Source organism: Oxyura jamaicensis, chromosome 2 (assembly GCF_011077185.1).
Source record: "Oxyura jamaicensis isolate SHBP4307 breed ruddy duck chromosome 2, BPBGC_Ojam_1.0, whole genome shotgun sequence".
Taxonomy (NCBI): Eukaryota; Metazoa; Chordata; class Aves; order Anseriformes; family Anatidae; genus Oxyura; species Oxyura jamaicensis.
Genome location: NC_048894.1, coordinates 108,361,219 through 108,374,084, shown reverse-complemented (window position 1 = coordinate 108,374,084; position 12,866 = coordinate 108,361,219). Strand labels below are relative to the sequence as shown.

Sequence of the window (12,866 nt, the reverse complement as noted above, 5' to 3'; positions counted from 1 at the left end):
CTGGCCTTGAACACCTCCAGGGATGGGGCATCCACAGCTTCTCTGGGCAACCTGTGACAGTGCTTCACTACCCTCATAGTAAATAATTTCTTCTTTATATCTAATCTAAACCTACCCTCTTTTAGTTTAAAGTCATTACTCTTTGCCCTATCACTACACGCCCTGACAAAGAGACCCTCCCCATCATTCCTGTAGGCCCTCAGGTACTGCAAGGCTGCTGTAAGGTTTCCCCAGAGCCTTCCCTTCTCCAGGCTGAGCAACCCAAAATCCCTCAGCCTGTCTTAACAGGAGAGGTGCTCCAGCCCTTTGATAATCTTTCTGGCCCTCCTCCAGACTTGCTCCAATAGGTCCATGTTCTTCTTGTGCTGCGGGCCCCAGAGCTGAGCGCAGTGCTCCAGGTGGGGTCTCACGGGAACAGAGCAGAGGGGAACTCCCTTGACCTGCTGGCCACACTTCTTTCAATGAAGCCTAGGATATGGTTGGCTTTCTGGGCTGCAAACACACAACATTGCTGGATCATATTCATTTTTTCATCCACCAATACCCCCAAGTCCGTGTCACAGATGGAAAGAAGGTGGCTTTTACAAAATATATTTAAGATTTTCTGCGCCCTGGTGTGGTCTAGATAGGATGAACTTCACAATATTTAGCCTATTCAAAAAGGAAGCATGGACTGTGTCATTGTCTATAGCAGGTAGTTGTGGGGATTGAATATTTCAATGTAGTTAGCTGACACAGTTAAGAATATTATCCTCCTTCTCGTTTAGGTGGACAAGGTGGTGGGTGGGGAAGCTAACACATTGCTTTCATATCTGTTTTATTCTGCTGTATCATGGCTATGTTATCATCACTGCACCTGGCCATTGTCCAGTAGTGCAGTATGGGCTAGGAGTAGCATCTGTTACACATCTGCTGCGTGCAGCGGTTTCTCTCTCTTTCTCACTGAAGGGAAAATTTAAAACTGATCTTTCAATACATGTAAATCCACTGGTTTGCTTAAATGTACACTTAAATTTGTTGGGTCAAAACACAAACTTCAAATTTTGAATGGAAATCTGGCACAATTTTTTTTTTTAAAAAAAAAAAACAACTTCACAACTGTTAGAACATTTCTCAAACCTCTTTTCATGCCAAAATATTCATATTATTATCATGTCTCATCATGTGTAAAAGGTAAAACTGAAGTATGTACATATAAGCATAGTGAAAACTGTAAAGCCTGATTCAAACGATTTATTTATTTCAAATCCAGGTTCAGTATATAAAGGATTGTGCAGCCGAACCTTGTCCCGTTGGGCAGAAGAAAGTGCTTTATCACAAATAGCTTCTAGTGACACAGCTGATCATCACCTATAACCCTTCTTTAGTGTCTGGACAGCAAACAGGCAACATTAGGTGATAACCTCAAAGGTCTGTCAGGGCAAAGTAGTTCTGATGCTTTTTCTGACTTGTTAGCAGCATAAAATTAAAATCTGAATAGAACTGTGTGAAGGGATGGAAGAACACAGCCCCACATCAGGATCCTTCCCAGGTAAAAAGAGTTCAGCACAACGCCCTGATTGCGAGGCCTGGCTCTCAGCCACAGAACTGTACAAGCATCCTAACAGCTTATTCCTGCTTACAGAGCTGACGGAAAGCTCCTTGAGAGCAGATCTGAAGTTCAGGCAGCTATAAGTAGGCTTTTATTTATTTCTCTATACTTGTCTTCAGACCCAGTAACCACATAAGTATTGGCGTATTGGCTATAAAAAAAAAAAAAAAAAAAAAAAAAGATTCCTTATATTTTTCTTCACATTTCTGGTATTCAGCACAGTTGCAGGACAATTTGCAAACACCAGGTTATACAATTGTCTTCCACAGGGAGAGACTTGAAGGGCACAAAACCAGTCAGGGCATCAGTTTGCAGATGGTTTCCATCAGCCCCTTAGCACGCTGAGGGACAATCCCCAAACCTCATGATTGCTGGCAAAGGCGTGTTCACCTCCAAAGCACATCTATCAGCAATAAGCAACGAACAACCATTTTAAAAGCATTAAATGTTGCTGCAAGCAGTTTTGTAGCTGCTACTGCTATCTATTGTTGCATCTACTTGATATTTATTCAGATCTTATCCTGTTTAGACATATTTCCTAAAACTCTCTGATAGAAGCTAAGTGAAACACATTGAATGCTCATTGTTTTGTTTGTATTGTTAAAAGAATCCAGACAATTGACATTGTTCAAATCCCTTAGGCCAGCAAACTGAGCCTTAACAGTCACTGTTGGGAACTCTCTGAAATGGGGCTTTCCCACCTACGACTAAAAATGAGTTTTTTTTTAACTCTGCATGCAGAATAAGGCCACTCATACTGCCTCTGGCCTGGAGCATCCCACCGAGCACCCCATCTCTGGAGTCAATTTCCTCTTCCTGCCTGCTCAGTTGTCCTTTCCATAGGTGGAACATGAACCACGCAAACACGGCCAACGCACGTACGGAGGAAACAGCTGCTGCGGTGATCCTGGTAACAGCACTACTCATCAGCACGTCTTTCTGTTGCTAACTTTAGCCTTGTTTCTTTCTGATGGGTGCCTGCCATCCTCAAACAATTCCAGTTTAGTAAAATAAACAATTGGGAAAAAAAACACACCCTGGCTGAATTAAATTGCTCAGCCTTGAAGGAAAACATGCCTGTTTCTAACTTGGTAAGTCTAGACAGTCTGGATTATGACTAAGAACCGGGAACATTTGGAAAGACCAATTTAGAAAAGCACAGTAGTCCCCACCTTCTTATGCCTCAACTGCTGGATTTGCTTCCCCTTTTTTTTAAAACCTTATTTAAGATGGTCCAATGGAATAATTAGGGAAGCACTGGGGGATGTTGCACAGAAGTTATAGCCTCGTGCAGCTTGTGCCCGTAGGGGATTTTATACTCTGCAGCACAGGGGATTTGGGGCATGGGGCAGACTGGAGCAGAGCAGAAGGATCCATGACAACACAATTTCCTGAAAACTCTCCCAAGTGGAATAGGGGCTGTAACAGCTGTGGGAAAGGTGCCAGAGCCGCAGTCGTAGCCACAGACCGACACTAACTGATTCACTCACTGTGAGGAAAAAAAACAACTTTTTTCTCTCCCCCCCCCTTTAAAAAAAAAAAAAAAAGAACTTTTTTCCTACTTTTGGTTTTGGCTCTTGTTCTGCAATGCTGCTGCACGTGCTGTGCTTTAGAAATGGGAACTCTGTGGACTCCTGATGAGCCAGAAGTTAAGTAAATGCTTAAAGACCAGTTTCCTATCCCTTCCAGGCCTTCTCAAATAAATAGAAAAGGGTCTTGAAGAAAGAAGTAAATTCAATAGTGTAAACTGAAATCACACTTATAAATGTTTATTGGACCAGGGCTTTTGTTTGTACAAGGAAAGACAATTGCAACAAAATAGAATATGGTTTTATTCATCAAATATGAGAAACGTTGCTGGCAGCATATGTTTGTTCTTTTTTTCTCTTTAGCACAGCTTTAGCTACTGTGTCTTGATGAATCTCTTTCCCTTTTTATAAACATTTGGTACGTATTTTACAAAAAAAACTACTAACAGAAGGTTTAGCTAAATAATTGATACATGAATCCAAAACTGAATATTAAATGCATTAGATATTTTTTTCCTCACAGTTGCTATCATAACAGTAAATACCGTCCACAATGTAGAAAACATCATTTTGAAATCTCATCTGAGCAGAACTGTAATTGAGAGTTTGTTCAGATACACCCCACATTTACATCCTAACATGTTGCCAAAAAATACAGATGTTCATCACAAGATGAGATAAAAAGGGTGATTGCCAGAGACATAATGAAAATGCTCTGATTTAATCTATTCATCCCAAGGTACACTGTCCAATTGTTCCAAACATGTTTATTTTACTAATAATTTGAGAAATTTGGAGAATATGATTATCTTCTTTGACCTGCCCCCCCGTCTCCAAAATCCCTCAGCAAAATTGTCTAATGTGAGAAAATAAGAATTAAAAATGAAGGTGGAAAGTTGTTCTTGCTACTTCTAAATATAACAAACAATGCAGGCAGTAGATGGATAATGAACACAAATTGTGACTTCCGAAGCTGTATACTTAGCCATTTGGCAATGTGACACATCTAGCTAGAGGCAGTATGAAAGCCAGGACAGTAATTCATTTACTTAAAGGTTTGGAATAGGAAGAATATTACAGAATTAATATGTGAGCTGGCTGTGAAATATACTTTGTAGTTTCTACAGAATAGTTTAAATAACAGTGATTATTCAAAGTTTCCAATTTCCTTTGATTCTGAAATATTCTTAGCAAAAAGGTGGTATAACTGGCTATGCACTGCATGGATTGTCATTAGTGAAGAGCAGTATTATATATTCTAATTTAAAATTAATCCCAGACTAAGTAATGATGATAAGTCAGACATAAATTTTGAAGTGAAACCTCTAGGATATAAAATGAAATAGCCAACCAAGCTCACTGTTGAAAACTTTTAACAGGTTTTGCAGATATAACTAAGATAACATCATATACTTTTATTTGGCTGACTTGAAATAAAAGAACATCCAAAAATTGAAAGTATTTTTATTTAAATACTTTTCAAACAAAAGCGTATTGTGATTAAGAACATTTTATTAGTTATAAAACCACCTTTGACAGAAGATAAAATCCAGTCCTTTTTTCATTTTCTTTGTTTGCTTTTGAGCAGGTCAGTTAATTGATCTATACCTCTTTTTACACTTTTCTAAAATGAGGTATGGAAGAGTATTGTGACATACAAAATTTAGGATACTGTTCTGCACTGTCAGATGAATGGGTCTGTATAAAGGCAGACAAAAATCTTTCTGTGGTTCATGACTCCCAGAGGGTGAGAGACCTCTATAAATTTTACTAGCTCAGTCTAATTTCTCCCAGTGATGACTCAGAGCTGATATCATTCTCTACCTTCTGCTGCACTGTGTCACCCAAGCAGTGCAACCCTAGGTTGCCTAGTGGATGCACTCTCATTCAGCTTCTGCCCAGGATAGTTGGCTATCGGGACATGCCCAGCTGTAGCAATACACTTACTGCTTTCCACCTGGGGGGATCAATGCAATCCATTTGTTCTTAAAAATCACATGTACTGTTAGTATACCATCAGCCTGGCAGCTTGGATTAGGTAAAATTAAGATGACAGCCTGATGGCGTGGCTGTACTTTGGCCATCAAACAGAATTAGTCTGGGAGAATTGCTTTAGGGTAAAGGTGACCCAAGGTAAAGCTGTCTGTAGCTGCCTTTGTAGCTAGTAAAATGGAAGAACATGATTGCCTCTGTTTCATTGCTTATGTTTAGGCAATTGTCTCCAACTACTTATTAAAAAAGGTTGTAAATTAGTGCACTTTAGTACAGCCCTAGAGGCAAAAAGGCTGAGCACAGAGCATGTGAGAAGTGTAGTCTCATGCCAAGATGAAGGGTTATCTGGAGCTTCCCAAGCTTGTCTTAATCCCTTACACAACTGTGAAATCATGGGCATGTTGCTCAGATCCTGTGCTCCAAGGATCTGATGTGCCTGCATTGAGCAGAACAGCCCATGCACTGAATCATGCTTCCGTTCCAAGGACAAAATCACGCCATAAGTTGAGCTACATGGCACCACTGAGTTAGCTGGTTGCCTTCTGGCTCTAAAACTTCATCATCTGATGTCAGGTTAGAAAGCTCTATGTACTGCTTTATTGAGCAGAGTAAAACTGCGTTGGAGTCTCTAGGATACTTCTTCCTTCACAGAGAGAATGAGAGATCAATTTCATGAGACTACTGAGTTCAGCAGACCTGCAGTGATGAAGCCATTTTGTTAGCCACGGCGTTTCAAAGTGGAACTTGAAGACCTCTTTGCAAACTGTACTTTTACTTGCATCCCGTACCCTGGCAGTACTTCAGCAGCCAGCCCAACAAGAGGTCTGTGCATTTGTGTATCCTTAAAACTTGTATTTATTTTGCAAAATTAATCATCTCAATTGAAGTAAGGAGCGCTAAGTTATTAATCGTCATTGATGAGTATTCTCTGAAGTATAGCTTTTATGGAAACTAGAGAAAGTATCAAAATACTGTGATCTGAAACCATGTCTGCTGCGAGTGACACGGGACAGTGCTGAACACTCAGTAGGTTGATGTCCTGTTTGACAATATTAACATTGCTAATCTGGGGACATCTTTATTAAGTGATTACAGAGTCCCCCCTTCTCTTTCCTGGAGAACAACAGTCAAATTTTATTTATTTATTAATTTTTCCTGAAGGGTTCCTCCCCTGCAGCACACAAAGGAACAATACCAACTTGTTATTTCTGGTTAGAGGTCTAGAAAGCTGAAATCTGTTTTGGCTACTAGAAGGGTTCATTGACTTGGAAGATTAACAATAGTTTCAAATTACAATTGTTTACTTCCTTATCATTCATACTCCGTAATACTACAGCCTCTACTGTATCCAACAACAGATACTGGAATTACAGTAAAAGCAAAAGTAAAAAAAAATGACCGAACATATATTTACGAAAAGAACAGGTCCCAGATTTTCTGGATAAACATGATTAAGAATTAAAATATCTCTATATGGGGAAGGAAATTTATAGTTTTCTGAAGCTGACACTAGCATTATGTAGAGGTAGGGAAGGGTTTAATGCTGAAAGCTTTCTCCCTCTCATGTACAAAACGTGTTTTATTTCTTTCAGGAGAAAAGTTTAAATGAAATCTTAGTCACCAGTATGCTAGCAAACTCTTAGGCACATTTCCTAAGGAGCACTAATGTCAGTATCTTGAACTAACACCAATGTTGGTAATTTGGCTTATCACATTTAGAGGCAGTTTCAATTATATGGAGTGTTCTTCCATTTATACTAAACACAAACGTGCTGTTTGTGGGATGTGTCAGAGAGCTGCTCTGTTTCACCTCTGTGATATCTTTTTAATGGGTGATCTGAATCTTAAACACAGTTTGAATTTACCTTTGCTCATTAGGTGGTTATTCTGCATGAAGATTCTCAAAACTTTAAAGTACGTAACTGTGAGCTTCATAATAGGTTTGTATCAAAATAATCCTGTTTTATTCTATGAAGAGCTCACAAGTCCACTGGAGATTTCCTGCAGTGCTACTATTTGTGTTGATGGAGATTCCTATTAATTTATTGTTTGGTTATAGCAATAGATTTTCAGTGAGAAGTCTTTGGACAGGACTTTACTTGACAAATTTTCTTGGATGTCTGAGAAATAGACCATCAGGAAGATCTGAGGAAGACTCAGTTCAAGATGTAGAGTTCTGGATTTTGTTTGTTGAGGAAACATATTGGTATTTCTTTTAGAAATGTCTCTTGAGTGCTGACCAAAGTGGCACATCCTGAGTACTCCAGGCACAAACATAGGCATGTATGACTGCTGAGGACGGGGCCCACACAGGTTCTTTCCTGGGAAGAATGACTCTTCTGATTTTTTCTTACAACAAAGAACATTTTTTTAAACCAGCGAGCAGTAAGGAGATGCTCCCTTTCTGTCAGCTGCTACATTTTACTCCTGCATGGGTCTTTTCACTGTCATGTAGACCTCCACATGTTTTAAGCATGAAGAATCAGAGCCATCAACATTTTTGCAGCAAAGCCAATAAGAGTGCCATTTATGCCCAGTCAAACAAGCAAACAACTAGCTAAGCCACCAACTTTTGGCATTCTTTCTTTTTCCTTGTGCAGATACAGCCCTGATGGCTCCTGGGAAGGGAAAGTCACCCAAGAGGAGTGTGAGATGGCTATTGGGAAAGCACAACACTCCTCAGAGATAAGATGGTGGTGAGAGGCTGTTTTGGTAGTGCTAGGGCATGCAGGGAGGAGTACGGGCTATTTGCCATCCCATGGCTGACCTTCATTCCCCTGTTTGCCTCACATCTGTTCTGTTGTTGTCAACCTCGCCTCCTTTCAAAAAAAGGGTCTTTTGTGTGCTTATTAACACTATTAGCACTGGCTGTTTTCTAATTCTGGATAATAATTGTAAAACTCTAATTACTGTAATTATGATGCCCCTGGGGTGAGGTTTTATTTTTTATAATCATTTCTAGTGATTTTTTGTAAATACTTCGTTATATTAAAAGCATGATAGACAATCATGAGTCCTAGCAGTGCATTTATATATCAACCACCTCCACTAAATTTCATCAGTGCATTTCACCATTTATTAATCAGATATTACTAAATTCCTCCTGCCTCAAGCAAAAACAAGGAGTGGGAGAGAAAGTGACTACTGACAAATGATAAATGATGTGACATGCCAAGTCTGATTCCGCCAACCAAGTAGCACTACCAACCTATGAAGAGCAAAGATGGAAGTGACAGCAAGATGACACAACTGAATATATTCTAAATCTAATGTAACTCCTTAAGGAGGAAAGAAAAAATTATATGTGTACAAACACTGAAACATTCGAAGAAGCAACCTGAAACTTTGGCCAGTACATAAAGACTTTGTTCCAGTTCTCATTGCTTCCCACAGAAGGATCCAGCTATAAGAGCAGTCTCTTGGAATAAACTAGATGTTCTCACATTCTCACGTCTTTTGTTGGGAAACCAAACGTACGTATACTGGTTGGATAAAAAAATTCATTTCTTCTAGAATAATCCACCATACTATGCTAAAACTCTCAGGAAAAGATGTCTGAAATTACACTCCTATCTTCAGTTGTTCTATCACTTAGCAGCAGGAGCATGGAAGTCTCTTGCATTATTGTAATCTAAAACACTTTTTTTTTTTTTTTTAAATGGCCTATGGTCACATTGATTTATTTTTACGAGTCTTGTTCTTGCTTTTTAACTGTTTGTCATTTGGAAAATGTTGATTATTGCATTAAAATATTATACCACTAATTACCTGTCATGCTCTTCTTGCAGACTTCATTGAGAGAGGAAAGTTCTTGACCCCAGCATGAAGAAGACAGATACTTTTTATCTCTGTCTTACAAGGGTTGCCTACTTATTCATTTTTCTGTAAAAGTTCTTAAGTCAACTTAGACCAATCTTAACTAAAAACCACTTCATCAGCTGTTATCAAAGAACTGTTCATGCAACTCAGCAATGATTTTTCTAAATGACTGTGAGACCTCATTTAGATTTTTAATAAACAGTCACATTCTAATGAGGTCTTCATAAAACTGACTAAATATGTTTAGAAATCATTAGCTTAAATTACCAGTACAAAAGTCTCCTTAGGGAGCCCTGCAGATTTTGTGATAAGACTTCTGGCAGATGGATTGGTATAACAGCACAAGTGAGTTCTGAATTTCCACACAAGCAGTGTAAATGTGAGTGACTGGGTAACAGGCTACTAGATAAAGAGCTAAATGTCCCTCAGGTGGGTTCATTAAAGAGAGAAAACAATCAAAACACATTTCCGTGCCATTTAAATACCAGGTGCACAGCAGTCTGCAGGTGCCAGAAACACTGACAAGGGTCCCTTGCTGGAACACACAAGAGCTTAAAGGGATGCATGGTTTTGACAAGTATGCCTCAGATAATGACAGATATTGGCAGATGTACCCGGACCCTGCTGGAGGGTAATGTAGGGACTGAGTCATTTGCAGCAGGTGCTTGCATTAGGGACAGCCTCATGGTGATTCCTCTATCCGCAATTAAAGCAGTCCTGATGCATAATGCTCCAGGGCAAGAAGCAAGTTCCTAGCACTGATTTAATGACTACCCAGCTAGTCCTGGTAAACAAATACACATACGCCCCCTCAATGATTAATTCATGAAGGACATACATTGTGTGGCAAACATGTTAAACAGATATTCCTCTTTTCTGAAAACATAAAGGAATTTTCCTCCTTGACTTATATTGGGCAAGAGTTTTAAAAATGTATAAAATAATAAGCCCTTATAAATCTTAGACCAGCAACAACACTTGAAATAGAAAACCTCAAGGTCAGGAAGGTTACAAGGTTTGCCCTGCAGGAATGCTACCAAAAAGCCCATTAAAATCATTACTAATCAAGGTGGCACAGAGCTTGTGTTCAGGATTGAGGAGAGATGGTGTGTTAGTAACATGCCTGCTTGTTGCTGATGGTTTCCAGCCTAGGAGTGGGACAGAAACACCAAGAGGGAAGTGACTGTGTTGTTTTGTGGCTCATACGATCTAATTTCCATTAAAAGCTCATTTTAATTTCTGCTCTCTTATTTCACCTGTGTTGGCCTCCAGAGAAAGCAAGAACAAAGTCATTTCTACCACTGTCAGGAGCAAGAAAGCTGCAGATCGGTAACCCACTAGGACTCTGGCACCCTGAGGAAATCTCCACGGTGGCACAAACTGTTGCTTGCTGCTAAGGGAATGTGCTATGCTGCTAAGGGAATGTGTGATGTAACTAAATGTTGTGAGTGGAGGCCACAACGTTGGCACCTCCCTGGGTGATACCTGACAGGTCATGTTAATTGATGCTTTCAGATATGGACTTCAGGAAAACAGCATGTGGTTTCACGTACTATGCTATTTTTGTTCTAAGGTTTGTTCATCCATCCCCTGAGAGCATCATTTTTTGCATGCTTAGGTATTTATGAATGTGTATAAAGCTATAACAGATTTGTTGGAGAGTTTTCTGTTTGTACAGATTCATTCATTTTGAATTGATATGCGACCACCCAACTATTTCTCCCATCCTTTTCAATCAAGGGACTGAATTTTTAAATCAGCCTCCATGATCCTTTTTTGTCTCTGCAATTAGTTGTACATATGTTCCTGCAGCAGGTGTTAATTGCCGTCACAAATCCTTTTTTTTTTTTTTTTTTTAAATTAAAAATAATAATTGCACCTGATCTGTTGGGCACACAGATATCTAAATGTTAGGATTTATAGTAGCAATCAATCAAGGACATAAAGAAGAATAAATTGAGTTTGTAAAACTGGACTTGTTAAAAAGGAGACAAGATACAGCCCTTTGACTCACACTACAAATAGTGCTCTCTCTCCTGGTGCAAACACCACAAGGCAGAGGGATATCAGCCACTCTACCACTGTGAAATTAAAAGCACGTCTCAAAACCATGTGACTCACACCAAAATACATGTACTTGACTTCTTATTTCAATGTTTCGATTTACAGTAATGCAGTAGTTGCAATAAAAGCGATGACTTTTTTTTTTTTCCTCCCATGTGAAATGAAAGCCATATGCCCAGTTCCCAAACAAAGTTTCCTGAAAAAAACATCTCAGGTGAAAACTAAGACATCATGCATAGACAAAGTAGTAATTTAATAGACTCAGTTATTGGTGGTTGTAAAAAACAACAACAACAACAACAAAAAACAAACAAAAAACAACAAAGAAAATGGTTCCATTCAATACTTGTTGAAAACAAAATTAGCCATAATAACTTGAGTAGGAGACCTTCTTTAGACATTATCAAGCAAAGAAAGAAAAGTACATCTTATCAACCAGGTAACTCAAACTTTTCTTTACTAGCCAGCTCCTGAAGAAGACCTCCTGGTCAACAGATTTAGTAAAACAGAATAGTAGAATAGCTCAGTTGGAAGCGACCTTCAGGCATCATGTAGATCACTTCAGGGCTAGCCAAAGGTAAAACATGTTACTGAGGGAATTATCCAAATGCCCTTTGAACAGTGGACAAATGAGTAATGCCAATTTCTTCAGATTTAGTCTGGAAGTGAACACCCAGACAAACCAGGTTGATTTAGACTAGGATACTGTGAAGAAAATTTGATTTCATAGTTTAAAAAATTTTTTGACAAATCTGTCCCAGAATTACTCCCCCTCTTTACCCACCCCTGAAAAATAGGTGACTCCATACCTTGCCCTGCAACCAATTCCCTGGTTTCCTTTAACAGAAATAGTATGTCTGAGATAGACACAAAGATGTGACACTTTCCCCTTTTGGCAGTCTTTGCAGACTCTGCTGTACAGAGTTCAACTTTATCAGTTACTTTTTCATTGTGTTAATGTTTTCAAAGCCAAGCATCCAAAGCATGCTTAAAAGTAATTGATAATGAACCTCTTAGAATAGGCAGTCATAAATATTTTATGTGCCTTACTCAGTATATAAGCGTCTTGTTGGTCTGCTATTTAATTTCCAAAAGCAAACACCTTGGAAGTCTTTCATCTTTTTAAGTACAAAAATCACTTACCCTTCCCACTTCTACGAGATTAGTAACCATGATTATGCTGGCTGTGTTCTCATGCCATACCATTCTCCAAAAGTCATATATTGTCTCCTGCATTGGTCCTGAAACAATAAATCAAAGGAAAGGTTACTTTCTGAAAGTCTCATGATTGGGAGCTTGTCTCTGGGGAAGCTTGAGAAATCATGGTTATCCACATATATTCATATCACTATCATCATATTTTTCATTTAGGGTCAATTTCCTTTCTGTCATCTCACCTATCTGCATTTAAGTATTTTTCTCCTGAAATAGTGCTCTGAAAGAAAGTTAGTTCTCCAACATCCAGGTATTTATCTCCGTAATACCCCAAAGTGGAATTATAAAAAATGGATAACATTACTCTTTCTCTTAACAATTGGATGATAACCTAGGGAAGGTGTATTTGGAATGAAATGAGCCACAATGGACTATGTGGCCTTTCCTGGTTTCTAATATTTTTCTTAGTATGTACTATCTATCAAATTACCCCAGCTCCTAAATTGTACTTCCTGAAGTGAGACAGAAGTTATAGTTTCTTGCCGCTGTATATCACTTTGCAAAGCAGCGGGGAAAGCAGTAAAGAACCGCTGTGTGTCATGGCAGTGATGTCCTCTGCTGTACTCTCAGAGAAAAATGTCTCTGAACAATCTGAGCTCTTTTGTAGACACAAGGCTTCTTTCAACATCATGCTGAGACTGGCCACCAGCATAGGC

At 39.0% G+C, this 12,866-nt stretch overlaps 1 protein-coding gene across 11 annotated transcripts in view; it reads right to left on the bottom strand.

Moving 5' to 3' along the window:
- PTPRM (protein tyrosine phosphatase receptor type M) overlaps window positions 1-12,866 on the bottom strand; it is a 480,584-nt gene that overhangs the window by 22,440 nt on the left and 445,278 nt on the right. For all 11 annotated transcript variants that reach the window (XM_035316805.1, XM_035316797.1, XM_035316798.1 and 8 more), the window contains one exon: window positions 12,139-12,236. In XM_035316805.1, the coding sequence (XP_035172696.1) occupies window positions 12,139-12,236 (98 nt within the window). The remainder of the gene's footprint in view (window positions 1-12,138; window positions 12,237-12,866) is intronic.